At 47.2% G+C, this 27911-nt stretch overlaps 2 protein-coding genes across 5 annotated transcripts in view; one reads left to right on the forward strand and one right to left on the reverse strand.

Annotated features, from left to right (window-relative positions):
- Positions 1–27911, forward strand: part of LOC147102168 (syntaxin-1A) — a 256279-nt gene that overhangs the window by 98535 nt on the left and 129833 nt on the right. The window lies entirely within an intron of this gene.
- Positions 21642–27035, reverse strand: LOC147102169 (protein NYNRIN-like). The gene is made up of 2 exons (XM_085964448.1): positions 22673–27035; positions 21642–22099 (listed from the first exon to the last, which is right to left on the reverse strand). Exon 1 carries the CDS (start codon positions 26915–26917, stop codon positions 24506–24508), a length of 2412 nt encoding a protein of 803 aa, XP_085820574.1. The 5' UTR covers positions 26918–27035; the 3' UTR covers positions 21642–22099; positions 22673–24505.

Consider the following 27911-nt stretch of genomic DNA (forward strand, 5'->3'; position numbering starts at 1 on the left):
GCACTCTGGAATTAAGATAGTCTTGCACTGTGAATGGATGGAATATTAAACATAGGGTTCCACAGAGGCTAAGATATATTTTCACCTGCACAGTTCTGCTGACTACATGTTACAAAGGATATTCAGATACCTCATTCAGGATAGAGGAACAATTGAACAATTGCTGTTTACATTTGTGAAGCCTTCAACAATTCAAAAGAGCAGCCACTGTCTGAAATTTGGTCTACACCAGCAACAGCAGCTTGCATTTCTGTAGCACAGCTTATGTACAGCAAGATATCTCAAACAGCAAATGAAGGAAACACTGAAGGTAGAACAGGAAGAAGAAAGGAAAATGGAGATTTTAGGGTGGGGGACTGAAGAAGTGGCTGAAGGCAAATGGTTTTGAGAAAATATTTGAAAGGTTTTTGAGGCACCCAAGCAGAAGGAAATAGGCAGGGAGTTCCAGAGGACAGGGGTGTAGTGGTCGAATGAATGACTACCAGTGGTGGATTGGAAGGAGTGCTGAACAAGGAGTGACCTGGTGTCAGAGGAACAGAGGGTGCCTGCGAGCTCTAAGAGATTGTGAAGTTATGGTGGGGTGGGGGCATAGAAGACTTGAAAGTAAGAATGTCACTTTGAAGTAAAATCGCTTGGAGCAAAGGGAGCCAATGGAGCTTGGAGACGGCAGGTAAGGATGCAGCTTCTTGGATGAGTTGTAATTTGTGGATAGTTGAAGTGACGAGGTCAGCTAAGGGAGAGCTAGAAAAGTCAAGTCAAGTCTCAGTGACTAAGGTATGGGCTAAGGTTGTAGCGACACGGGGAGGGGTAGTGGTAGATGCAGAGTTGAAGGGCGAGAGGTACAGGCAGAGGTGGCAATGTTGTAGATATGGAAAATCTTGGTAATGGAGAAGATGTGGAAGTGGTAGTTGAGCTGGGGATCGAGCATAACATGGGTTCCACTCCTCCTGACACAGCCTGAGATGGCAGGTTGGTAGAGTCAAGGCCAGAAGTGCATAGGTGCTGGCAGGGGCTGAAGAAGATGGCTTGAGTTATATTGATGGAAGTTAAACAGACAGGAGCAACACCACATACATTTGTGGCTTTTCCTAATCTACATTAAGTCATATTGAGCTGTTCTGAGACATTGGCCAGGATTTTCATTGGGCATTGGAGGTGTGCGGGGGGTTAAAATTGCGAAAACTGGTGGTTGGGACCCCCCCCCCCCCCCCCCGCCGCCTGGTTCCCGACTCCGAGCAACTTTAACTCAGTCGTGTTTAATGGTCCCGCCTCCAACAGGCGGGATCGGTCATTAAGGCCCTTAACAAGCACTGAATAGCCTCTATAATCCTATTTTGAAAGGCCCGTGCGAATTTAACCCTTTTCCCACGTGAAACACGCCTGGTGGGAAACACGATGGTGAAACCTGGTGGGAGCACTATTGGATTGCTGACTATCAGCTGCAGGTCAACCATTAAAGAGGAGATTTGATCAGCCATCATTTGCAGGTGGCAGGACTTTGTTGTCTCAGGTCTGGGGGAACTTTTAGAAGGCATAACCATAGCTGTGGAAGTTTGGAGCCTGACTCCTATCTCCAGTGTGACCTCCTGGGAAACCCCTCTCGCCACCCTCACTGAGTGCTTCCTCAACTGAGGCATCTACCAGAAGCATGGGAGCCATTTATTTCCTTCCCTTCTGGGCATTAGATGAGCTCGAGCACCAGCCGCAGCACCAGCAGAACCAGGAACAGCAACAGGAGCGCCAGGCTGCTGCTCACCCACCTGAAGCTGCACAGGCCAGAAGGGGCCAGCGCTTGGAAGCCCGTCGGCATAGGAGATACTCCCCAAACAGGGTCTACAGACACAGGGTCAGCTACCTCAACATGTCTGAGCAGCAGTGCCAAAGGCGGCTCCGACTTTCGCGAGAGGTAGTGAGTGACATCTGCGCAATGCTGCAACAAAGTGAGAATGAAGGAGTGAGTGTAGAGATTCCATAGCATCGATACTTAGGAGACAAAGATGGAGTGAGGTGGCAAGACCAAGGGCCCTCCCTGTGGGTTGTCAGTTGTTTGCAAAGTATCAGAGTGATGGGGAGTGTGAGGGCTGCATAGTCGAATAGTTATGTGAATGTGACCATAGAGAGAAAGGGAATGGGTAAGGGTGCATGGATGTCAGTGTCAAGTGGGATGTGGAGGAAAAGATTGCTGAAGCTGAGTGCTGGTGAGGAAAGGCAATGGGGATCAGATTGAGGGTGATGGGAAAATCATACTCACTTTTCCAGTGCAGAGAAGGTCATGAAATCTCTTGCGGCACTGAATCCAAGTTCTGCGGATGACTCCCAAGGAGTTGACCTCCTCAGCCACCTGCATCCACACTGCCTTGGTCTGCTTGGGAGGCCTCTTCCTCCCTGTAGAAGGGAAGAGCACCTCCCTGTTGGCTGCAGCCCCATCTACTAAAGCCTGCAAGGCCACCTCGTCAAAACGAGGAGCTGATCTGGGTCTCCCGCTGCTCATGGTGCCTCCAGGTCCCCCTCCCTCCACAGTCAAAAAGCTTGGCAGTCTGCAGAAGAAGCAAGGCTTGCTGTAGACCTTAAATGTAGCAGCAATGATGACTTCATTTGAGGCAACTTTCAGTCAGGAGAAACTCATTTGCCAAGGGTTCCCACACGTTGGAAATCAATTGGACAATTAAGTTAAAATTACATCAATCTCCCACATCCATTTAGATTCATGTGGATAACACGAAATGCGGATTACACGACACCAACCCGCACCTGAATGAAAATCCAGCCCATTAGCTCCAAATTCCCTGGATCGCGTTTACACCGGTTTCTGCTCAATCTTGCCAACTGGAATTTACGCTGAAATTTCCTGGGGAGCTCATTTTCCTACGGCGCAATGTAAAAATCGACGTAAAACAAGTACAAATGCAGCGGCAACGATGGGATAACAGCGAGTGGGCTGCTGCCTTCTGACATGGCGCCTCAGTCTCAGAGCCTCTTGCCTCTGCTGCTGCTCCTTCTCTCCCATTATTGTGCAGAACATGGATATTCCCATTGGGAAGATTATTTCAGCTGCTTAGTCTGTATGAAGGCTTGAGGGGAGAGATGGTAGGGGTTCGAAGAATTTTGGTGCACTGAGACTGGTCGTGTCGGTCTCGTGAAGAAAAGCGCCGTCGAACTCCAGAAATCTTGGTTACACCGACGTCAGGTGAGGGTGGTGCTGAGCCAGAATTTTAGTTGCGTAAATCCTGGTAACTCGCATGGAGCTGCTCTTTTGTGTTGGGATGGAGCTATGTAAGTGAGCGGCAGAGGATTTTGGCAGACGTATCTCGGAAGCACCACAAACAATCGAGGAAATTTGCTCTTTCCGACGTTTCAGCGTAAAACCAAAATAAATGGTCCACACGTGAATTTACTTGGGAAGAAAAATGTGATGCAAAACCTTCCAGGAAATTCCGGGCCATTATGAACTGTTTGTGCATTTTGTTGTATCCGTGTGTTAATGGAGACACGGAATGCAGGAGTTGGTTTAACAGGTGTTTACTGAACAAAGTCTGGAGGTGAACTAAAAGATACAAGACGCTATACAGGCTTATATACCCGAGTGGTCACTACCGGTATTACAGTACACAGGGGCTCTTAAAGGTACATTACAATTCCTCCCCTTTTAGATAATTAGTACATAACATTTTAAGTAATCATTAATTAACATGTTGACAAGAACAATAATCTACACATTTGCTGCAGTTAATCAATTATAAGTCAGTCTCTCTGGAGGCTTCCTGACTCGGTCCGGATAACGCCTCGGTGGTGTAGTAGTTTTCGGTGGTGTAGTAGGTTCTTTTGGCAAGGTCGATTCGACTTGAATGCCAGTGTCGGGTTCATCTGGTTCCAGTATCACCGGATCGGAGGTAGATACTATGGGTATCTCCGCTTCATCATTAGGCGTATAGAGTTGTGGTGTAGGTTGTCCCTTTTCGGATGACTCTATGATCTGGTCAGCATGGCGCCTTATTATGCTTTCTCCAATGTCCATGGTATACATCAGCGGTCCTAGTCGTGTGCAAATAGTTACAGGCTGCCATTTCTCGGTACGGTAGTCCCGGGCCAAAACTTGTTGACCTATCTGGAAGATTCTAGTTGGCCTTTCATTCATGCCTTGAAATTGCCGGTTCTCTACGTCCCTTCTGATGTTTGGCTTGATCAAATCCAGCCGGCATCTTAGTCTTCTATTGAAAAATAACATGGCGGGAGTTTGGTTTGTAACCACATGTGTTGCATTCCTGTACGCAAACAAGAAGTTATCTACCTTATGTTGCAGATTTATGTCTTCATTACCCATGGCCTTTATGGCCTTCTTGAAGGTCTGGACAAACCTTTCAGCTAATCCATTGGTGGCGGGATGTTATGGGGCGGACGTGTAGTGCTTAACCCCATTATATTTTAAGAACTTCCTGAATTCTTCGGACACAAATTGCGGTCCATTATCAGAACAGATCTGTTCAGGCAGCCCATTCCTGGCAAATATGGTCCTTAATACTGTGATGGTTTTTTCCGTGGTGGTGGAGGACATCTTTATTACCTCCGGCCACTTGGAGTGTGCATCAACCGCGATTAAGAACATTGAGTCCATAAATGGACCAGCAAAGTCGATATGTACCCTTTGCCAGGGAGATGAGGGCCACTCCCGTGGATGTAGAGGGGCTTGTGGTGGGGCATTTTGGACCTTCTGGCATCCTAGACAACTCTTGGTCATTTCTTCGATGTCTCCATCGATACCTGGCCACCACCACAAACACTCTGGCTAGGTTCTTCATTTTCACTCCACCCAGATGCCCTTCGTGAAGCTCCTTTAGCACTTTATCCTGGAGTTTGGGTGGAATCACCACTCTGGATCCACACATCAAGGTTCCTCGGCACACTGACAGCTGTTCTCTTCTTTGCGAGAATGCTGGCAACAGTGGTTCGCCATGTGCTGGCCATCCCTTCACCGTTAAATCGTAGACTCGTGAGAGAGTCGGGTCATTTCTCGTTTCCTTTTCAATGGTAGAATTTGTTACTGGTAGACATTCCACTATGGTTGAGTGGAACATCTCCACTGGGTCCACTGTAGGTGCCTCTTCTACCGTTGGCAACGGTAGGCGCGATAAACCGTCAGCATTCCCATGCTGTTTTGATCCTTTGTATTCTATGTCACATTGGTGTGCCCCTAGGAAAAGGGACCACCTCTGTAGCCTTTGTGCTGTCGTAATGGGAACGCCCTTTTTATGGTTGAATATGGAGACGAGGGGTTGATGGTCAGTCAACAAGGTAAATTTTTGTCCGTGTAGGTAATGGTTGAATTTCTTCACTCCCCACACCAGGCTGAGTGCTTCCCTGTCGATCTGGGCATAGTTACGCTCAGCTGAGTTCAATGAGCGTGACGCAAAAGCTATCGGCCGCTCCGAGCCATCAGGGAATCTATGTGATAATACCGCTCCTACGCCGTAAGGGGATGCATCGCGCCCCAGTCTAATTGGCAGTGATGGGTTGTAATGAGCCAACACTTCCTTGGACGTGATCAAGCCTTTGCATTTATGGAAGGCACGTTTACAGTCTTCGCTCCATTTCCAAATTACTCCCGTTTGTAGCAGTGCGTTAAGAGGGTGCAGAACAGTTGACAAGTTCGGTAAAAGTTTATGATAGTCATTTATCAATCCCAGGAATGACCTTAATTGTGAGACATTTTCAGGTGCTGGGGCTTTTATGACCGCTTCAATTTTTTCAGGTGACTTATGGCAACCCTCTTCGTTAATTATATGGCCACAATATGATATTTGTTTCTGGAAAAATTCGCACTTGGGGCGATTTGCTCGTAGGCCCCGTTCTCTCAGCCTAGTGAGCACCTGCTCCAAATTGGCAAGGTGTTCGTTGTCGTTTTCTCCTGTTACAAGGATGTTGTCTAGGTAGCATTGAGTCCCCGGAATCCCTTGCAGGACTTGCTCCATAGCTCTTTGCCAGATAGCTGGAGCTGATGTTACTCCGAAAACCAGTCGATTGTACTGGTACAGGCCTTTGTGTGTGTTTATCGTGAAATACTTTTTAGAGGCCTCCTCAACCTCCATCTGTAGATATGCCTGTGCCAAGTCAATTTTGGTGAAAAGTTTCCCTCCGGATAGTGAGGCGAAAATATCTTCTATCCTCGGAAGAGGATACTGTACCGTGTGAAGGACCGGGTTTACAGTCACCTTGAAGTCCCCACAGATGCGAATTTTTCTCTGTTCTTCAGATTTATCATTATTCAACGTTTTCTTCATGACTGGGACGATGGGTGTTGCCCACTCGCTCCAATCTACCTTGGATAACACGTCTGCCTTTTCCAAATTCTCCAGCTCTGCCTCGACTGCTGGACGAATTGCGTATGGCACCGGCCTTGCCTTAAAAAACTTGGGAATTGCTGCATCTTCCACTTTTATTGAGGCGGTGACGCCTTTCAAGGTTCCTAGTTCCTGTTGAAACACTTCTTTGGCGTTGGCCAAGATGTCTTTTAATCGTTCAGGTATGACGTCATCATCATTTTTTTTCTTACTGGTCACCGTCGGTGCCTGAATGGAGTGCCAGTCTAAACATATCTTCCTGATCCATTCACGTCCCAACAGCGGTGGACCACCATCTTGCAGAATGTATAAATACAACTTCTGTATTTCCTTGCCATTGTATACAACAGGCACCCTTATTTTCCCTCTGGGGTATACTTTCTGCCCCGTATATGTCTTCAAGATAATGGATGTGTCTTTCAAATGTATATGCGGAAATAGCCGCTCGTAATCCCGTCGACTTATGACGGTCAGAGCTGATCCTGTATCTAGCTCCATTTTAACTGGGGACCCCGCTATCGTGAGGGTAACCCAAATGGTCTGGTAATCTTCTTTGGCAATTACATTATGTAATTTGAGACAGCTTAGTCTCTTGTTCCCGGAGTCGCTATCGCTCTTCTGGTCTTCGGAGCTACTGTCCGTCGTCATTTGTACCTTTCTGTACTTTTCCTTATTGATTTTTTTTCTGTCAGTGGATTTTTTGTTTCCAGATCGGCATACACGTGCAATGTGTCCCATCTTTCCGCATTGCCTGCATGCTTTGTCCTTGAACCAGCAGTCCCTCTGGTCATGGGTGGATCTGCCGCAGCGATAACATCTCTCGAAACCCCGTGTCATTTCATGGGTGCCGAAGTCCTGTGGCTTTTGCTGTATCTCTGCAGCTCCTCTTGTTGCTGCTTCGTATGATACAGCCACACTGAAAGCCTTGTCCAGTGTCAAATTTTTCTCAGAAAGTAGCCTTTTCTGTGTTCCTTCACTTAGGAGACCGCAGACGAATTTGTCTCGTAGAGAATCTGCCAGTCCTGCCCCAAATTGGCAGTGCTTTGACAGCTTTCTTAATTCGGTGAGGTAATCAGCGTTACTTTCATTCTTGTGCTGATTCCTCCTGAAGAATTTGAATCGTTCCGCTATCAGCAGCGGTGTTGGGTTTAAGTGCTCCTGTAGGGTATCAACAATCTCCTTAAAATTCTTGTCCATCGGTTTGGCTGGAGTGATTATGTTTCGTAACAGCCCGTATGTCCTTGCGCCCATCAGATTTAGAAGTACCGATGCCTTTTTATCATCCTCTACTTCATTCGCTGTGCAATATACCTCCACTCTTTCCACATATGTGGTCCAATCCTCTATATCACTATCGAAAGCAGTAATATTGCCAGTCTTAGGCATCCTGAAAATCAAAAATGGTGCCTCCCGCGCTTTCCTTTCTTCCCTGCTGAGAAAAAATGGCGCTTCCCGCCGCTGCCGCTGCTGACAACGCTGTTCTCCGCGGTTTTTATTTACACAGATATTTTTAATAGTTGGAGACTCGTTCCCGCCGGACTCTCTGGGACTTTTCCCTCCCTCTGCTTGGTCCGAACGCCGACCTGCTTTGCAGCGCCGGCCGTCTCCCGAGTGCTCCACCCTCTGTCTCTGTTTGCCTCCGCCTTCCGACTCGCTGCTCGGCCCCGCTGCAGAGCCACCCGATCGAGCCCCAGCTCGCCACCCAGGAAGGATTAGTGCAGTACCTGCCACCAGCCCGGCTAGCTGGTGAACTCACAGTTTTGTTTTTTTTCTTCGACCTTCGTCTGAGGAATCGATCTCCTTGAGGTGCTGCCGAATTGCAGGTAAGTCCGTTTCCAATTCATCGCCACTGTTGTATCCGTGTGTTAATGGAGACACGAAATGCAGGAGTTGGTTTAACAGGTGTTTACTGAACAAAGTCTGGAGGTGAACTAAAAGATACAAGACGCTATACAGGCTTATATAACCGAGTGGTCACTACCGGTATTACAGTACACGGGCTCTTAAAGGTACATACACTACACATTTGTCCCATTTTCCTGCATAATAAATGACATAAATATTAAGCTTTGTTGGAATATCATCAGACATTGAGTCTGGGTGTGCCGGTTAACAGATCTGCACAGTCAGCCACTGCAGTAGCACAGATTAATAAAAATACCCATTGAGCGGCACAGTATATGGAACAAAACGCAGACATAGTGCAGTAATTTCAAGGCTGTGTCTGAATACAGGTAATGGTAATAAATTCAGTTGTTTTCTCACTCAGGTAAATGCCTCAATTAGATTCCAGACTGTAGCTGGTGTCTGTGTGTGTGTGTGTAGTTGTGTGTGTGTGTATGTTTGTGTGTGTATGTTTACACAAAAACATATCTATCTATATATTTATATATATTTTTTTATATACTTTTTTTTCTGCCATCTATAATTATAAGAAGCTACTGAGATATTTTCCCAACTGGGGAAAGAAAAAATGAATCCACAGAACAAGATGGTCCAAATATTTCTGGTCTGTTTGCCTATATTCAAATGCAGTGATTCCAGATTGGGGACAACGCACGGAGTGTTGACCTGCTGAGATATGACAGATTCTTCCTGCCACTTGATGCAGATGATTAAATGACCCCATCATGAGGTGTCCTCATCTCGCTGTCTCTACCGAGCTGCACTGGTCCAGCTGGGGAACATTGAGCTGCAGATCTGAGACGCTGCAGATCTGAGACACTGCAGCAATGTATTACCAATTGAAGGATGAATAGTACTGATTTTTCAAGTGAATGCTTTGTAACAGAAGCAGCAGTTGATTCATTCCCATTCACCAGTGTCTTCAGCTCTTGTGGATAAGACCTCCCTTGTGTCTGACAGCGATGTCTCCCATTACCTCAGGGTACCATGGGGTTAAAGGGTGGAGGAAAAGAGGCAGTTAGCAGATTCTGCTGATCCCACAGCCTGACTTGGTTCCGAGAGTTCCAATTGGCAAGCTCCAGGTTAATGTGGAGGGAAAGGGGCTCTGTGACTAGCACCAAACAAAACATTGACCCTGAAGTTACTTCATGGGATACTAACAGAAAGAAACGGGTTAACAGAGAGAGAAATTTCAGGTACTAATATTCAATAACATAATCTCAAGACACCAAATTTCCACCACCTTTCGGAATTGTGTGACTGTCTCTGTTACGAACATGAATTTGGATAGAAAACCACTGAAACTAACGAGATAACTCAGGTTGATTTGAATTTGTAATGTGGTTACCAAAATTTTGAATTTTTAATATTTTTGGCACAGTTTAATGTATTTTGTAAGTCAAGCATTCATAGAATCATAGAATGGTTATAGCAGAGATGAAGGCCATTCGGCCCGTCGAGCCCGTGCAAGAGCACTTCAGCTAGTCCCACTCCCCCGCCCTTTCCCCTTAGCCCTGCAAATTTCTTTCCTTCAGAAACTTATCCAACTCCCTTTTGAAAGCTGTGATTGAATCTGCCTCCACGACCCTCTCAGGCATTGCATTCCAGACCTTAACCACTTGCTGTGTAAAAAAGTTTTTTCTTACGTCGCCTTTGGGTCTTTTGCCAATCACCTTAAATCTGTGTCCTCTGGTTCTCGACCCTTCTGCCAATGGGAATAGTTTCCCTCTATCTACTCTGTCCAGACCCCTCATGATTTTGAACAGCTCTATCAAATCTCCTCTCAATCTTCTCTACTCCAAGGAGAACAACCCCAGCTTCTCCGTTCTATCAAAGTAACTGAAGTCCCTCTTTCCTGGAATCATTCTTGTAATCTTTTCTGCACCCTCTCTAAGGCCTTCACATCCTTCCTAAAGTGTGGTGCCCAGAATTGGACACAGTACTCCAGTCGGGGCCGAACCAGTGTGTTATACAGGTTCATCAAAATGTCCACACTTTTGTACTCTATACCTCTATTTATGAAGCCCAGGATCCCATAAGCCTGGGGTTGTCTCCCTTAGCAACAGGTTCACCGTCTTAGGTACTGTTGTCGGGGGGGGTGACGCATCGGGGGAAGGCACCAGCAGCCAGGCTCATGGCACCATGACTGGCTCTGTTGCAAAGAAGGGAGGGAAAAAGAGTGGCAGGGCTATAGTAATAGGGGATTCGATTGTAAGGGGAATAGATAGGGGTTTCTGTGGTCGCGACCGAGACTCCAGGATGGTATGTTGCCTCCCTGGTGCAAGGGTCAAGGATGTCTCGGCGCGGGTGCAGAACATTCTGGAGGGGGAGGGGGAACAGCCAGTTGTCGTGATACATGTTGGTACCAACGACGTAGCTAAAAAAAGGGAAGAGGTCCTACAAGTAGAATTTAGGGAGTTAGGAGCCAAGCTAAAAAGTAGGACCTCGAAGGTAGTAATCTCTGGATTACTACCAGTGCCACGTGCTAGTAAGAGTACAGAGAACAGGATAGTTAGGCTAAATACGTGGCTTGAGCAGTGGTGTAAGAGGGAGGGTTTTAAATTTTTGAGGCATTGGAACCAGTTTTGTGGTAGGTGTGACCTATACAAAAGGGACGGTCTACACCTGTGCAGAGATGGAACTGATGTTCTCGGGGTAATTTTTGATAAAGCAGTTCGGGAGCATTTAAACTAGTATGGCAGGGGGCTAGAAACCTATGTAGTGAAATAGAGGAAAGTGAAAGGCAGACAGAAATAAATGGTAAAAGGGTGAGGAACAAAAAACAAAGGGCCAAACTAATTCATAAAAAATGTGAGCATAAAAAAAGCCTGAGGGTTTTATACCTTAATGCGAGAAGCATCAGGAACAAGGTAGATGAATTAGCTGTGGAAATAGAGGTTAATAATTATGATCTAATTGGGATTACGGAAACATGGTTGCAGGGTGAGCAGGGCTGGGAGCTTAACATACAGGGGTATTCAGTATTTAGGAAGGATCGACAAAAAAGAAAGGGAGGAGGGGTAGCATTGCTAGTAAAAGAGGGGATAAATGCAATTGAAAGGAAGGATATTAACTCAGTTAATACAGAATCTATATGGGTGGAGCTAAGAAATAGCGAGGGGCGAAAAACATTAATAGGAGTGGTATATAGGCCTCCAAATAGTAAAATAGAGGTTAGGGAGGGCATCACGAGGGAAATTAGAGAAGCGTGCAATAAGAGCACAGCTGTCATCATAGGTGACTTTAACTTACATATAGATTGGACTAGCCTAATCAGTAAAAATAATGAGGAGGAGGAATTCCTTGAGTGTTTAAGGGATGGTTATCTGGATCAATATGTCGAGGAACCAACTCGGGAACAGGCTATATTGGACTGGGTACTGTGCAATGAGAAGGGACTAATCAGTAATCTTGTTGTACGGGGACCCTTGGGTCAGAGCGATCATAACATGATCGATTTCTCACTCGAAATGGAGAGCGAAGAAATTGACTCAGAGACTAAGGTCCTGAATTTAAACAAGGGGAATTATGATGCCATGAGACGGGAACTGAGTAGGTCTGATTGGACAACGTTCCTGAGAGGACTGGAGGTAGATAAACAATGGCAAACATTTAAAGATAGAATGACAAAATTGCAAAAATTGTTTATACCAATCTGGCATAAAAGGAAATCTAAAAAGGTGACTCAACCGTGGATAACAGGGGAAATTAGAGACAGCATAAAATCCAAAGATAGGGCGTATAAAATAGCCAAAAAAAGCGCCAGAGCGGAAGATTGGGAACAGTTTAAGATAGAGCAAAGGAGGGCAAAGGGCATGATCAAGAGGGGCAAAATAGCTTACGAAAACAAGCTGGCGGAAAATATAAAAACTAACTCCAAAAGCTTTTATAAATATATCAAAAGGAAAAGACTGGTGAAAACCAAAGTTGGTCCATTGCAGTCAGATACGGGGGAATATATAATGGGAAATAAGGAAATGGCAGATCAACTAAATGCATACTTTGGGTCAGTCTTTACGAAGGAAGACACAAAAAACCTCCCTGGGATATCGGGAAAAATAGGGACATTGGCAAAGGAGGAACTGACGCAAATCAATATCTCTAAGGATATGGTGTTAAGGAAGCTAAAGGGATTGAAGGTGGACAAATCCCCAGGGCCTGATAACATGCATCCTAGGGTACTGAAGGAGGTGGCCCTAGAGATAGCGAATGCACTAAGGATGATTTTTCAGAATTCATTAGACTCGGAAACAGTGCCGATGGATTGGAGGGTAGCTAACGTTACCCCACTATTCAAAAAGGGGGGTAGGGAAAAAGCAGGTAATTACAGACCTGTAAGCCTTACATCAGTTGTGGGCAAAATGCTGGAGTCCATCATTAAGGATGAAATAGCGGAGCACTTAGCAAATGGGGACAGGATAGGACAGAGTCAACATGGATTTACAAAGGGTAAATCGTGCTTGACTAATCTATTGGAATTTTTTGAGGGAGTAACTGGTAGAATAGATGGGGGAGAGCCAGTAGATGTGGTGTACCTGGACTTCCAAAAGGCCTTCGATAAGGTCCCACATAAAAGATTAGCATGGAAAATTGAGGCTCATGGGATAAAGGGGAAAGTTTTGGCGTGGATAGGGAACTGGCTGTCAGATAGAAAACAGAGAGTTGGAATAAACGGCTCATTTTCTGAATGGCAGGCAGTAACAAGTGGGGTACCACAGGGATCTGTCCTGGGCCCCCAGCTGTTCACAATTTACATTAATGACCTGGATCAGGGAGTCGGATGCAGCATTTCCAAATTTGCAGACGACACTAAACTAGGAGGTGGGGTGGGCTCAGAGGAAGAGACCAGGAAGCTCCAGAGCGATTTGGACAGACTGGGCGATTGGGCGGATAAATGGCAGATGCACTATAATGTGGACAAGTGCGAAGTTATCCACCTTGGGTGCAGGAACGGGAGGGCAAATTATTATTTAAATGGCAATAGATTGGGAGAGGGGGAAGTACAGAGAGACCTGGGTGTTCTTGTACACCAGTCACTGAAGGCGAGCATGCAGGTGCAACAGGCGGTCAAGAAGGCAAACGGTATGCTGGCCTTCATAGCAAAAGGGTTAGAATACAGGAACAGGGATACCTTGCTGCAGCTGTACAGGGCACTGGTGAGACCACACCTCGAGTACTGTGTACAGTTTTGGTCGCCTCATCTGAGGAAGGATGTTCTTGCCATGGAGGGGGTGCAGCGGCGATTCACCAGGCTGATACCAGGAATGGCGGGAATGACCTATGAGGAGAGACTATGTAGTTTAGGGATGTACACACTGGAGTTTAGAAGATTGAGAGGGGACCTCATAGAAGTGTATAAAATTCTGACAGGTCTAGACAGACTGGATGCAGAAGGAATGTTTCCCTTGGCGGGTGAGAACAGAACTAGAGGACATAATTTAAGGATAAGGGCTAAACCATTTAGGACAGAGATGAGGGGGAATTTCTTCACTCAGAGAGTGGTGAACCTGTGGAACTCATTGCCACAGAGGGCAGTGTACGCCAGCTCATTAAATATATTTAAGAGGGAATTAGATATATTTCTACGGGCAAAAGGGGTTAAGGGTTACGGAGAGAAGGCGGGGACGGGATACTGAATTAAAGGATCAGCCATGATCTCATTAAATGGCGGAGCAGGCACGAAGGGCCGACTCCTGCTCCTATCTTCTATGTATCTATGTATCTATGTAACTACTTTCTCAACCTGCCCTGCCACCTTCAACGATTTGTGCACATCTACCCCTAGGTCTCTCTGTTTGTGCACCCCCTTCAGGATTGTACCATTTGGTTTATATGTCCCCTCCTCATTCTTTCTAACAAAATGTACCACTAATATAGTAGTTGCTGTATTTTTTTCTGTACAATTATAAAACCTGTAAATCATTTTTTCTGCTAGGTTTAACCTTAACAAAATGATCTGACATTGTGGAATTTTCCTCCTGTTGGAGAGAACAGGAATACCTGTGCTTCACACTGGTAAAAGGGTAAATGTTTAGTCCTGAGGCACGTGATCCTACACTCAACAAGCATAAGGTTGTAAATCATAGGTCTGCCCACTAAAGCTGCCGTTTTGCTGGGAGCATGAATGTAGAGCATGGGGGGAAAGCCTGAATTGTAACACCTCTTCCAGGAAAAAACCCCCAGCACAATTAGTAAGGGAAGCTGAACAATGGAATTCCAAGTGCAAAAGCAAGTGTACTGTTAGCGTATGGCAATTCTACAACTCTTCTGAGGGAGTGACTGGAGCAAACACCATTAAAGCACAGCTGTAATTCTCTTAGGAGACAGCACTGAAAGAGTCAATACTCATAGAGAGCATCTTACCACAGGAAACCCCTTTCCCACCTACAGTCACACTGTTATCTAAACAGAAAATCCATCTGCAAAGCTTAGAGGAAACATGGGCGGGTGACTCTATGTGGGGTTAACTACAGCTATAGACTGGGACGGTTCCACTTACCACATGGTACCTGTACAAACAGAATTTTTTGTCAACACATAATCATCATCATCATCATCAACAAAGCACTGCTTACTTCACATTTCTTCCATGTCCAGTGAACTGCATAATTATCCATGAGATTGTGATCTAGATTTTTCTTTGCATTTTCAGTTTAATAAGTGTTTTACTAGTGGTGCCCTCCTCCGATTCAGAGGGCACTAGTGCTGATTTCTGTGTCAGTGACACTGGGTTGCCCAGCAGCACCCTTTTTGGTCCAATCAAAATAGTCTTACTTCACACAACATTCACAGTGATTGAAAGGAAGCGTCTGAGTCACTAATGCACATCTATTGCACACAATACACAACTTGTCTTTCACCTAATGCGTAAACGATAATGTGTAGAAGCCAATCCGTCAGGAACATCGGCCAATCAAGCTCTCCAGAGCGCGTGGTAGTGAGCAGTTCTCTGAAGAATCTGAGGGCTTTGGATAAGAGCACAGGAAAGCACAGCCCACCCCTTTTTCATTTGGCGGAGTACTACCTGTCCTTATCAGTTGAATGAGCAATAGTATTGACAGCTGCATTTTGCACTAGCTTTGAGGCCGCTCTCAGAACCCACAGAAGGTTGGGTCTTGAACACTGTCTTGAGGTGTCAGTGGCAAAGAGATGATTGTCCAGCTGTGGGTGACTGCGCGTTATTGGTGTTGATGCTCCGTATTGAAGCGCCACTCCTGCTGGATTATAAAGGACACTCTTGCTTCAAAGCCAGAAGCTTTACTTCACTAGTTTGGACATCCTTTGTAGTGACATGTTTTAGTGTATTCATCCAGACACTAAAGAGGGACTGGGAATTTTACCATTGGAACAAAGACCATGCTGCCATTTGTATCACTTGTAATAGCCAGGGACTTTTCTTCCAATAATCAATCTTATACAGACAAACGTAACATTTTAGAGATGCTACCCTTGCCATCGGCTCCATCTCCCTCATAGTCTTGGGCTGAACCAGATCCCAAGATGAACTTCTGACCCCATCTCTCCTTCATCAGCCACTTCCATCCCATCTGCTGCTGAAATCCTCAATCACGCCTTTTGTCACCTCCCAGGCCTAACTATTTCAATGCTGGACTCCACCTCCCTAAACATCAGCTCATCCAAAACACTCCTGTCTGTAATGTATGTACCTTTAAGGGGGGAACTACTTTCTACAGCTCATGTATACTGTAGTACCGGCAGTGACCACACCTGTATATAACGCTGAGTAGTAATCTGTTGTTTCAGTTGCAGTTTGAACCACATTGAGTAAACACCTGTTGTACTGTTCTCTGCAGTCCTTTTCTTATTATTACACGGACGTAACAGTGGCGACGAGCAAGTTCGAACCTACCTGCAACTCTGCATCCCCTCCCAGGGATTCGCTCCTGGAGAACAGTGGAAGAAGGTCGAGTCCAGAAGCACGGGCGTCAACCACGGGCAACCGCCCAGTCATCCAGCGGAGATTTGAGCATCGCAGGGGAGACTGCCGAGAGCCAGGCTTGGCTTTCCAGTCATGGTGGTCCAGCAAAACGGGCTGGCAACAGGTACTGCGCAGACCCTTCCAGGACAGTGACGGGCTAGAGCCCGACCGAGCGGCACAGAAAAAGGCCGAGCAGTGTCGACGGGGGGGAGAGAGAGAGGGCAGAGCGCACAGGGCGCAGCCGGTGTTCAGGACCGAGCGGCGTCAATGGGGGAGAGAGGCGAGAGAGAGCAGAGCGCAGCCGGTGGTCAAGGGCCGAGCAGCGTCAACGGGGGAGAGAGGCACGCAGGAAAACGCGAGGCGCTGCCATTGCCACGAGGACCGCAGAGAGCGGCGTTGGCAGTAGCGCAGGAGCAGCGCACGAAACCCACAGGGCGTCGCCATTTGCCACAAGGACCGCCGAGAGCGGCGTTGGCAGCAGCGCGGGAGACGCCATTTTAAGCCGCAGCAGGGAAGAAAGGAAAGCGCGGGAGACGCCATTTTAAGCCAGTCTAACCACACCCAAAAATGCCGAAGAGTGGTAGTATCACAGCGTTCGACAATGAAGTCGAAGATTGGACGACATATGTCGAACGCATAGAAGTATACTGCAAGGCGAATGAAGTGCCAGATGACAAGAAAGCGCTGGTATTGTTGAATTCAATGGGTGCAAAAACATATGGCTTACTACGAAACCTAGTAACCCCAGAGAAGCCAGTAGAAAAGGATTTTGAAAACATAGTGTCAATCCTACAGGACCACTTAAACCCCACACCACTGCTGATAGAAAGATTTAAGTTTCACAAAAGGAACCAGCATAAAGATGAAAGTAATGCTGAGTATTTAACAGAACTGCGCAAGCTATCGAAACACTGCCAGTTTGGAACGGGACTAGCAGATACTTTAAGGGACAAGTTTGTGTGTGGGCTTCAAAGTGAAGGAACCCAGAAACGGCTTCTATCAGAAAAGGATCTTACGCTGGACAAGGCTTTCAGCATTGCAGTATCACACGAAGCAGTAGCACGGGGCACTGCAGAGATACAACGGAGACCGCAAGAATATGGCACAAATGAAATGTCATACGGAACAGTGAAGTGCTATCGCTGCGGCAGAACAACACACGACCATAATGATTGCTGGTTCAAGGACAAAGTGTGCAGACAGTGTGGAAAAGTAGGACACATAGCAAGAGTCTGCAGGTCGGGAAAGAAAACCAGCAGCAAGAAATCTCCACAGGAGAAGTACAAGAAGGTACATAAGGTGACGGAGAGTAGTTCAGACGAACAGAAGAGTGATACAGACTCCGGAAGCAAGGAGCTGGGTTGTCTGAAACTACATAATGTGATCAAAATGGAGGATCACCAAACTATCTGGGTCACGCTCAAGATAGCAGGAGTCCAAGTGAAAATGGAATTGGACACAGGATCAGCCCTAACTCATAAACCGAAGGGACTACAAGCGGCTATTCTCACATATACCCTTGAGAGATACAAAGATTGTCTTGAAGATGTACACGGGGCAAAAAGTCTACCCCAAAGGAAAAATAAGGGTGAACGTTATATATCACGGCAAGGAAACACCAAAAATGGACCTATATGTATTGCCAGATGGAGGACCACCACTACTAGGATGTGAATGGATCCGGAAGATACAGCTAGATTGGCATTCCATACAAGCACTGACTGTAGATGCCAAAAAGGATGACGACGTCACACCTGGACGACTGTCAAAAATGCTAACTGACGCACAAGAAGTGTTCCAGCAGGGACTCGGAACACTAAAAGGCATAACAGCGACGAGGAAAATGCAAGCCCAAAGTTTTTTAAGGCCAGACCGCTACCTTATGCGATCCGCCCAGCCGTCAAAGCAGAGCTGGAAGGTTTGGAACATTCAGGAGTACTGTCCAAAGTGGACTGGAGTGAGTGGGCTACACCCATTGTTCCTGTAATGAAGAGGTCATTGAGTAATACGCCTGGGGAACCAAAGAAGGTTCGCATCTGTGGGGATTTTAAGGTGACAGTGAACCCAGTCCTTCACACTGTACAATATCCGCTTCCGCGGATTGAAGATATTTTTGCCTCGCTATCTGGAGGGAAACGCTTCACTAAGATTGATCTGGCCCAGGCGTACCTGCAAATGGAGGTAGAAGAAGCCTCGAAACAGTACCTCACGATCAACACTCATAAAGGTCTCTACCAATACAACCGGCTGGTGTTCGGGGTAGCATCAGCTCCGGCTATTTGGCAAAGGGCAATGGAACAAGTCCTGCAAGGGATTCCAGGGACCCAGTGTTATTTGGACGACATCCTGGTCACGGGGGCAAATGACAGTGATCACCTCGCCAACCTGGAGCAGGTGCTCACTAGATTGAAGGAATATGGGCTCCGAGCTAATCGCCACAAATGCGAGTTTTTCCAGAAGCAGATCTCGTATTGCGGCCACATTATTGATAAAGAGGAGTTACGTAAGTTCCCTGAGAAGATTGAGGCAGTAGTCGAGGCTCCTGCACTGGAAAATGTGTCACAACTGAGGTCGTTCCTCGGGCTGGTGAACTACTATCATAAATTCTTGCCGAATTTGTCTACCGTACTACACCCACTGAACACCCTACTGCAAACGGGGGTACCATGGAAGTGGAGTGACGAATGTAAACGAGCTTTCCAGAAGAGCAAAGCATTGATCACATCAGAAGAGGTGTTGGCTCATTTCAACCCAGCACTACCAATTCGGTTGGCGTGTGATGCATCACCCTATGGCATTGGAGCAGTGCTGTCGCACAAATTCCCGGACGGCTCGGAGAGGCCCGTAGCCTTTGCGTCTCGGTCACTAACCTCAGCCGAGCATAATTACGCCCAGATTGACAGGGAGGCCCTCAGCCTGGTGTGGGGAGTGAAAAAGTTCAATCACTATCTGCACGGGCAGAAGTTCACCTTGCTGACTGACCACCAACCACTTGTCTCCATCTTTAATCCAAAGAAGGGCGTTCCCATGATGACTGCGCAACGGCTACAAAGATGGTCCCTTTTTCTAGGGGCGCACCAATATGAAATCGAGTATAAGGGCACGAAACAGCATGGAAACGCTGATGGGCTATCATGCTTGCCACTGCTTTCTGCGGAGGAAGCACCAGCAGTGGATCCTGTCGAAATATTTCATTCGATTATAATTGAATGCTTGCCAGTAACTAACGCTGGTATAGAGAAGGAGACCCGAAATGACCCGACACTGTCTCGGGTATATGATTTGACGGTGAAGGGATGGCCAGCACATGGCGACTCACTGTTGCCAGCATTCTCATCCAGAAGAGAACAGCTGTCAGTATGCCAGGCGACCTTGATGTGTGGATCCCGAGTGGTAATTCCACCCAAGTTAAGGGAGAGAGTGCTCAATGAGCTTCACGAAGGTCATCTGGGAGGGGTGAAAATGAAAAGTCTTGCTAGGGCTTATGTGTGGTGGCCGGGGATCGATCAGCAAATCGAGGACCTGACAAAGAGCTACTCAGGATGCCAGAAGGTCCAAAATGCACCACCACATGCCCCTCTACACCCATGGGAGTGGCCCTCATCTCCATGGCAACGGGTGCATATTGATTTTGCTGGTCCATTCATGGACTCAATGGGCTGGATTTTGCTACGGGGGCGGGTTGGAGGTGGGAAACTCACATTCGGGCTTGTTGTCCCGCCTCCATGGAGATGTGGCCAACCCACTGGATTTTCCTCTGATTGACCTTGTTGAGCCCGCCCTGTGGGCTCAGCAGGCCAATTAAGGGCCACCCGGCAACAGGTGACGTCAGAGATTGACATTTCATCTGTCAAAAGCTTTTGGCACATGAAATATCAGTGTTTAACAGCTGTTTGAAGCTGTCAAGCACTGAAAAACTGCTAATTCAGCCTCAGTCCTTTCTCAGGATAACTTTTAAATCATTTTGCTGTAGAAACAAAGAAGCTGATTTTTTTTTAAAAATCGGAGCTTCTGTGGTTCTTGCAGCCGACTCCCGACACCGGAATGCAGGACTCCTGTAAAGGTAAGTAAAAGTAAGTTAAACTTATTTAAACGCTTGCAAAACACTTACCTTTGCACTCCTGCACCCCTCACTCACCTGAACACTGGGCATCTCGACCCCTCCAAGACCTCGGACCCACGTCCCGCCTCGAAAAATTTTCGTGGTTTGGAGCTGTCGGGAAGCCCACAAACCAGCAATAAAAATCGCGAATAGGCAAAAAACTACCTGTTAACTACCTGTTAACAGGCAGTTTAATTGCCTTTAATCCCTTCCTGCCTCTGGGAGTCGGGTTCCAGCACTTGTCGGGAACCCGACTCCTATGAAATTGACATGGAGGCGGGTTGGAGGCGGGATGGGGTCGGGACCCCCGGATCTCCGATTTTTATCGCCTGCACGCCTCCAACCCGACTCCAGGGGCTTAGGAAAATCCAGCCCAATGTTTTTAATAGCCGCGGATGCACACTCGAAATGGCCTGAGGTGATCAAAATGTCCTCCACCACCACGGAGAAAACTATTGCAGTCCTACGGACCATTTTTGCCAGGAACGGCTTGCCAGAGCAGATTTGCTCTGATAACGGACCACAGTTTGTGTCCGAAGAGTTTCGAAGATTTATGAAAAGGAATGGGGTAAGGCATTACACATCCGTCCCGTATCATCCAGCCACAAATGGATTGGCTGAGAGGTTCGTACAAACCTTTAAAAAAAGCAGTAAAGGCCATGTGCAATGACGACATTCCACTGCAGCATAAGGTGGACAATTTCCTGTTAGACTACAGAAATGCGACACATGCAGTCACCAACCAGGCCCCGGCCATGATGTTCTTTAACCGAAGGTTGAGATCTCGTCTGGATTTGCTCAGACCAAATGTACGAAGAGATGTTGAGAGTAAGCAATTCCAGCACATCAATGAGAAGCCGACAAGGAGCTTCAATGTAGGGCAACCAGTCTTGGCCCGCGACTACCGAACAGAGAAATGGCAACCAGGAACGATATGCACACGGCAGGGGCCACTAATGTACACAGTGGACGTTGGGGAGAGCATCGTGAGATGCCATGCTGACCAGATCCTAGAGTCACAGGAACGAGTCAACCCCATGCCTCGCCCATACGTACCTGGTGATGAACCCGACGTACAGGTAGCATCTACCCCAGAAACAGTAGCATCGGAAGCTGATGAACCAACCGACGACGGGGCCAGAATCGCCTCCGCACCAAGAGCAAGACACTCGGGAAAGGCACTATCCAGAAAGGATCAGGAAGCCTCCCCAAAGACTGAATTTATAAATAGACTATTTTCAGCTAATGTTGCATGTTAAAAGTGTTAATTGTAATTAGTTTGATATTTAATTGTTAAATGAGTGTTATGGTACTGTTAATCTAAAAGAGGAGGAATTGTAATGTGATGTAAGCCCCCAAAGTGTGGACTGAGTGATATACAAAGTCGACAACACTGGCTTGTTGTAAGAAAGACAGACCCAATAATTGAGGTAAAACGGTTTATTCAGGCCTGGGGAGCTATGGCTCTTGCGTCCCAACACAAGGCTCCAACTCCACCGAATCTCTTGAGGTTTACACAGTTATACACATATTCCGCGACCTCCTACTCCAGAGGTCCAATCGATTTAAAAGTCTATACATTAATCACTAACTAGGTGTGCCTAACTTCTACAAGGTAACCAATAACATAAGTTTCACTTTTCACTGTATGGGCCTGTGGCCCCTCTGATTTCTTGGAAATGAGTCATCAGGTCATGTGATTTCTGAGAAACGAGACCCTCTCTCTCTTGACCACTACTGAGTTTCGTTTTTCCAGAAAAGGGTTATGTCATTGTCTCTTTTTGTAAGTTTCATCTCTCTAAACTGGTATGGTCATTTCTGCAATTAAACATACGAGTAATTAGTACATTTCATCTTTAAACATTTTGCTGCGCAATTGCGTTCTACTAAACGTGCCCTGTTACGCTCATTTTTAAATCTTACTTCAGTCCCTCCTTTTGACCTTTTGGACAATTGTTCCAAAACAGGTCAACATGCATGTCTACTGCCTGGAGTCTGCCAGAGCGTGCACTCCCTGGCCTTCTACCAGTCTAGGTTATACATGTATATATCCTATCAATTTGGAGGCCGACTTCCCCCCTCTGTGGTATGGTGGTCTTTCCTCTACGGTGGGCTTTCCTTTAGGGTGGTCTTTCCTTTATGCACTCCTTCTGGTGTAACCATTCCCGGGGCCCCTTAGACCCTGCACTAATGGTTGAGGCTTTTCTGCTCAAGCCTGTCCCTCATTCCCACGTGGGGTGTGTGACGTGCCAATTCGAGACTGTCATCACACACCGATCCTCATTCACCACCCTCCTTCTGCCACCTCCATCGTACGGTTGGCCGGCCCGGTCTTTAATTACCATGCCCAATTAATCCCATATAATTTCAGGGCTTCCCATCGCGTCTTACACCATTTGCCTTGGAGAGGCGGGGGAGTTGTCCATTCTTAACATCGCTTCCTGCCCCTCTTCAGGCTCTACTTCCTTCACCGCACCAATTTCGGCCTTACTCATTCTGGCACAAAGGCACTGGAGAAATAAAAATACACAATATATCAGAATAACAATCAAGAGGAATATCATTATGCCTTGTACCACCGAGGCGCCCACAGTCCCCGCCCATCCTGATCCCCAATTATCAAAATATGAGGAAGTGGGGGGGGCCTCTAGTTTTCCTGGCCACCTCCTGAATGTGATTGGCGAGATTTTCAATCTCTTCTGAGTTGTCTGGGATGTAGGTACAACATGATGGCCCTATTAGAGCACACGTTCCTCCTTCTTTAGCCAATAAGTAGTCTAAGGCCATTCGGTTCTGCATTGATACAGTGCGCGTGGCCACCAGTTCCTCATTTATTGATCTGGCTATCCCGGCTGTATCATTGGCCACTTGTTCCAATAAGGTATTTAATTGATCCGTTTCATGAAGGGCCCTGTGTATCCCATAGAAAGGCCACATCATAGCCACCACCTTTTCCCAGGATTGTACCGCCCGCTTGCTCCTGCCCACCGAAACCCCTTGTGCGTCGGTTAGGGTGCCATAGTGGGTTACATCTGGCCGTACAAAGCCTAGGTAGCATGATCCTCTCCAGTCATGCGGCAGCCAGGGGTATGCTCTTTCCCCACATATAAAATATGTGCCATTATAGGCGTGTACGGTCTTATTGACTCTGAGCATATCCTCCCATGAATGCTGTGCGGTTTTTCCTTTGCCCCACTTTCCTCCGCTGGTTTTATTAATCATATTAGTCCAATCTAAGGAAATAAGATCCCCTACTGGAGTGACCACTCCGTTTCTGGTCCTAGAGATTGCCTCTACTTCAATAAAGTTATCACAAAGACTCCACCCCATGAACTGTCCCTTGCTCCTGGTTTTGTTTAGACACCACCCTCCCCGGTGCTCCCCCACCAGTATCAATGCGGGAGGTGGTTCGTTTGCATCGAAAGAAGTCAGGTACCAGCCCTCAAATCTGTTCATTGGGTATCCGGCTGTCCTCCACATCTTCGTGCACATGTTGTTTAACCAAGAATGGTTACCGGAACTTGTGTTCTGCCTGATCAGCCACTCGACTATTTCAGGATACTCATACCCCGTGCCCGCTACCAAGGGAATCCCTCCCTTTGAGTGTGTGGGGATCCTGGTGCAAACCCAACAACTCGAGAGGTTTAACTGACTGGCGTACTTCCAGGACATGTACAGGTAACTGTTCCCCGCGCTTGCGGGTTTCCCTTCCACATTGTCGGGCGCCCTTAGGCTCAAAAGGCCAAAAAATAAAAAGATAATCATTCTGTTTGTTGCCTGTTGGCTGTCTCTTTCGTTCTGGTTTCTTCTCCGATAGGTTCTGTGAAAATACAAGGCTGGTCGTCACCAGCAATTGGTTAATCCAATCCTATTATTCCTACTACTTCGGGCTCTATATCGCCCCAACATGCGCACCGCAATACCACAGTCATTTAATTTATACTAAGACTTTCGGTTCCTCGGAATCCTATAATGAGTGGCTATACTTATTCTAGGTTTCAGTTTATCCTCACTAATTCTATCCTCTCTCCAGGTTGGTTCACTGGTGGTGGCACGCCCCTCTGTTCCTGGTTAACTTCCCAGAGGTATTTAAATATATAAACTACAAAGAATACTACTACCACCACACAGCACGACGTTACTAATGCAAATCTGAAGTCGTCGCTCTCCTGCTGGACTCTAAGCCGGTAGTCCTCGCTCTCGCTGTAAAGTACAATTTCCGGATTACTCATTGGCTCCCTTATATAATTTCAGCTGTGTCCAGTGTTTCCACCTCCCTTTTCCCGTGCCCTGTATATCTATACATGCACATGTATCACTGGTCATTAGCACCTCGTAGGGTCCTTCCCACCGGAGCCTTAGTCCCGGTTTTACCGGTAGGATTTTAGACATTACCTGGCTTCCCACCCCGGGTAATACCCTTTTTTGTTCCTCTGCGTCCTTTTCTAGGTCCCGAATTATCTGCTGGTCTCTGGCCTCCTGTCTTAACCCATGTAGTTCCGTGCGCAGTTGTTTCACGAACCTACCAATTCGGTCTTTTAAGGGTCCTACATCCCCCTCCCCGGTGGCTACTCCTTCAGGGAGGGCCATGGCCCGTCCGGTCATTAATTCGAAAGGGGTTAATCCGGTTATCCTATTTGGTGTAGCTCTCAGTCTCATTAAAATCGCGGGTAGCAGCTCTGCCCAACCTTGTCCTGTTTCTTCAATTGCTTTAGTGAGGGATCGCTTGAGTGTCCGATTCATCCTCTCTACCATCCCTGAACTCTCCGGATGGTACGGTATATGGAATCTCTGTTTTACTCCTAGCAGAGCACAGGCTTCCTTCATTACCTTGCCAGTGAAGTGTGTCCCATTATCTGAATCTACCTGTAAAGGGATTCCCCACCTGGGTATTATTTCTTCTGCCATGATCCGGGCTATTGTACTTGCCGTACAGTTCCGGGTGGCGAAAGCCTCCACCCACCGGGTGAACTGGTCAATTATCACCAAGCAATACATCCTTCCTTTGCTCTTAATTAGGGGTCCCGTGAAGTCAATTTGTATTTTCTCCCAGGGTCCCTTTGGCCTCGGCTGTCTACCCCACTTTACTTTCACTAACTTCCCAGTATTGCATTGTGCACAGATGTGGCAATCCTTGCAGTACTTTCTCACACTGTTTGAGAGTCCGGGCCACCACCAGCATCGGCTCAAGTTATCGGTCATTCGGCTGGTTCCGGTGTGGGCCAGCCCATGATACAACCTCATTATTTCCTGTTGAATGCAGCTGGGTGCACAGACCCGACCTTCCTTTCTCCAGACCTCATCCCTTGATTGCTCCGCCCCCTTCTCTTTCCAGATTTTTAATTCGGTCCCTGGTATGTTTTGGTGCAGTTTGACAATATACTCGACAGGCACAAGGGGTACTGGGGCGCTTTCGGTTGCTTTTGTGCAAGCACAGGACCCCTCAATCATGGCTTTGGCGGCTAAATCTGCTGCCCTGTTTCCCTGTTCTTGGGGGGTCTTGCCTTTGGTGTGTGCTTTGACCTTTACTACGGCTACTTCCATTGGCCCGTGCGCAGCTTCCACTAATGATTTTACTAAGTTTAAATGCTGGATGGGGGCTCCCCCAGAAGTGACATATCCCCTCCGACTCCAGGAGGCCATGTAGTCATGCACTACCCCAAAGGCATAGCGGCTATCTGTGTATATATTGGCTCTTTTTTCCTCGGCCATCCTCAGGGCTTTCGTTAGAGCGGTCAGTTCGGCTGCTTGGGCGGAGTTATCCCCGGAGAGGGTCCCTGCTTGTAACACTGTCCCATCCACATCCACCACCGCCCAGCCTGTCCTCGGCTTTCCCTGCACGTACTTCCGGGATCCATCTACGTATAATTCTAAGTCTGCCTCAGCCAGGGGTATTTCCCTTATTCTATCTATATCATTCTCTGGCACCTCCTCATTCATACATTGGTGGTCCTCCCCTTCCAGGATCATCATGGAGGCGGGGTTCTGCCTCATGTCCCTGACTATCTGTACGGACTTGTTTCTGGGTAAGAGTACCGCCTCCCAGGCTGCTCGCCGTGCGGTCGAGACAGACTTTAGTCGTCCCTTATTCAGTAGTTCTACCAGGGTGTGCTGGGTGTGTAGCACAATCTCTCCGGCCATTATAATTGGTTCACTGATTTGTACTGCCCATCTGGCGCAGTCTATAGCGGCCACACAGCGGGGCATACCTGCCACGACGGGAGATCGCCTTGTTGAGTAATAGGCTACCGCTCTCCTGCTTCCTCCGTGCTCCTGAGCTACTACGGCGCTATAATGTCCGTCATGGTTATGACAGAATATGTGATACGGTCTTCTCTGGTCCGGCAATCCTAGCGCGGGTGCAGCGGTTAAGGCGCGTTTAAGCTTTGAGAATGCTTCTTCCTGTATTGCCATCCACTCAATGGGTTCTTCCGCTGCCCTACCCCCTTTTGTTAATTCATACAGGGGTGCTGCCATGCGCGAGAAGCCCTCTATAAAATTCCTGCTGAAGTTAAAGAGACCGAGCACCTGTCGTACTCCTCTCACATCTATGGGTCTAGGCATTCGGCTGATTGCCTCTTTCCTTTCCTCTGGCATAGCCCTCTTTCCCATACTGACCCTATACCCCAGGTACATGACTTCTGATTTCCCGATCTGAGCTTTGGCTGGGTTTGCCTTAAAACCCGCCTCCCGCAGGGCTGAGAGAACTTTTGTTAAAGCCTCCCTATGTCCTTCGTGGGTGTCAGATGCGATTAGGAGGTCATCTACATACTGCAGGAGGGTACTATTTTCTTCCTCTAAATCTATGTTTTCCAAAGCTTTAGCCATGTGGCGATGAAAGATGGCGGGGCTATTATGGAATCCCTGTGGAACTCGTGTCCACGTATACTGCTTGTTGTCTACGGTAAAAGCAAACTTTTCTTGTGAGTCCTCATGCAGAGGAATCGACCAGAATCCGTTTGCGATGTCTAGCACAGTGAATATTTTATGCTCGGGCTTTAAACCGTTAAAGATAGTGGCTGGACTCGCCACAATTGGATATTCTTTGGGAGTTACTTTATTCAGGGCCGTATAATCGATTGTGAGTCGATATGAAGTGTCCGGTTTCTTTACGGGCCACACGGGAGAGTTAGTGTCAGATACTGTTTCTCGCAAGATTCCCTGCTTAACTAATTCCAATACAATGCCCCGCACGGCTATCTGTGCCTCCGCTTTGAGTGGATACTGTTTATGGGGTCGGTGGGATGGTCCGGGGACTCTAACGGGATTCATTTTAACCAGCCCGCAGTCCTGCTTATGTATGGCCCATACTTCGGGGAATTGATGGCACAATTCCTCCCACCTCCCCTTTTCATCCCACTTGGGGTCTATCACTTTGATAGCGCTGATGGCACACGCTGTCTTGGGTCCCTTGGACTTATTCCTCTCCTCCTTATGATTATCTGGCCATAACAGCTTGTCCCGCTTGGGGTCGATTAAAACTCCCACTTCCCTTAATATATCTATTCCCATAATGGTTCCCTCAGCATTTTCACAGATCCAAAAACTTGTTGGTATAGCGATTTTCCCTAAGTCTAACAATATTGTCTCACTTTTCCATGCTTTAATTTTAACTCCGCCTATGCCCGAA

The sequence above is a fragment of the Somniosus microcephalus genome, chromosome 22, assembly GCF_052327205.1.
Source record: "Somniosus microcephalus isolate GS21.2 chromosome 22, FLI_Smic_1.0, whole genome shotgun sequence".
Taxonomy (NCBI): Eukaryota; Metazoa; Chordata; class Chondrichthyes; order Squaliformes; family Somniosidae; genus Somniosus; species Somniosus microcephalus.

Bases quoted from the DNA above. Each gene is read 5' to 3' on its own strand.
- LOC147102169 (XM_085964448.1), bottom strand. From the start codon at position 26,917: ATGTACCTGGGGTATAGGGTCAGTATGGGAAAGAGGGCTATGCCAGAG.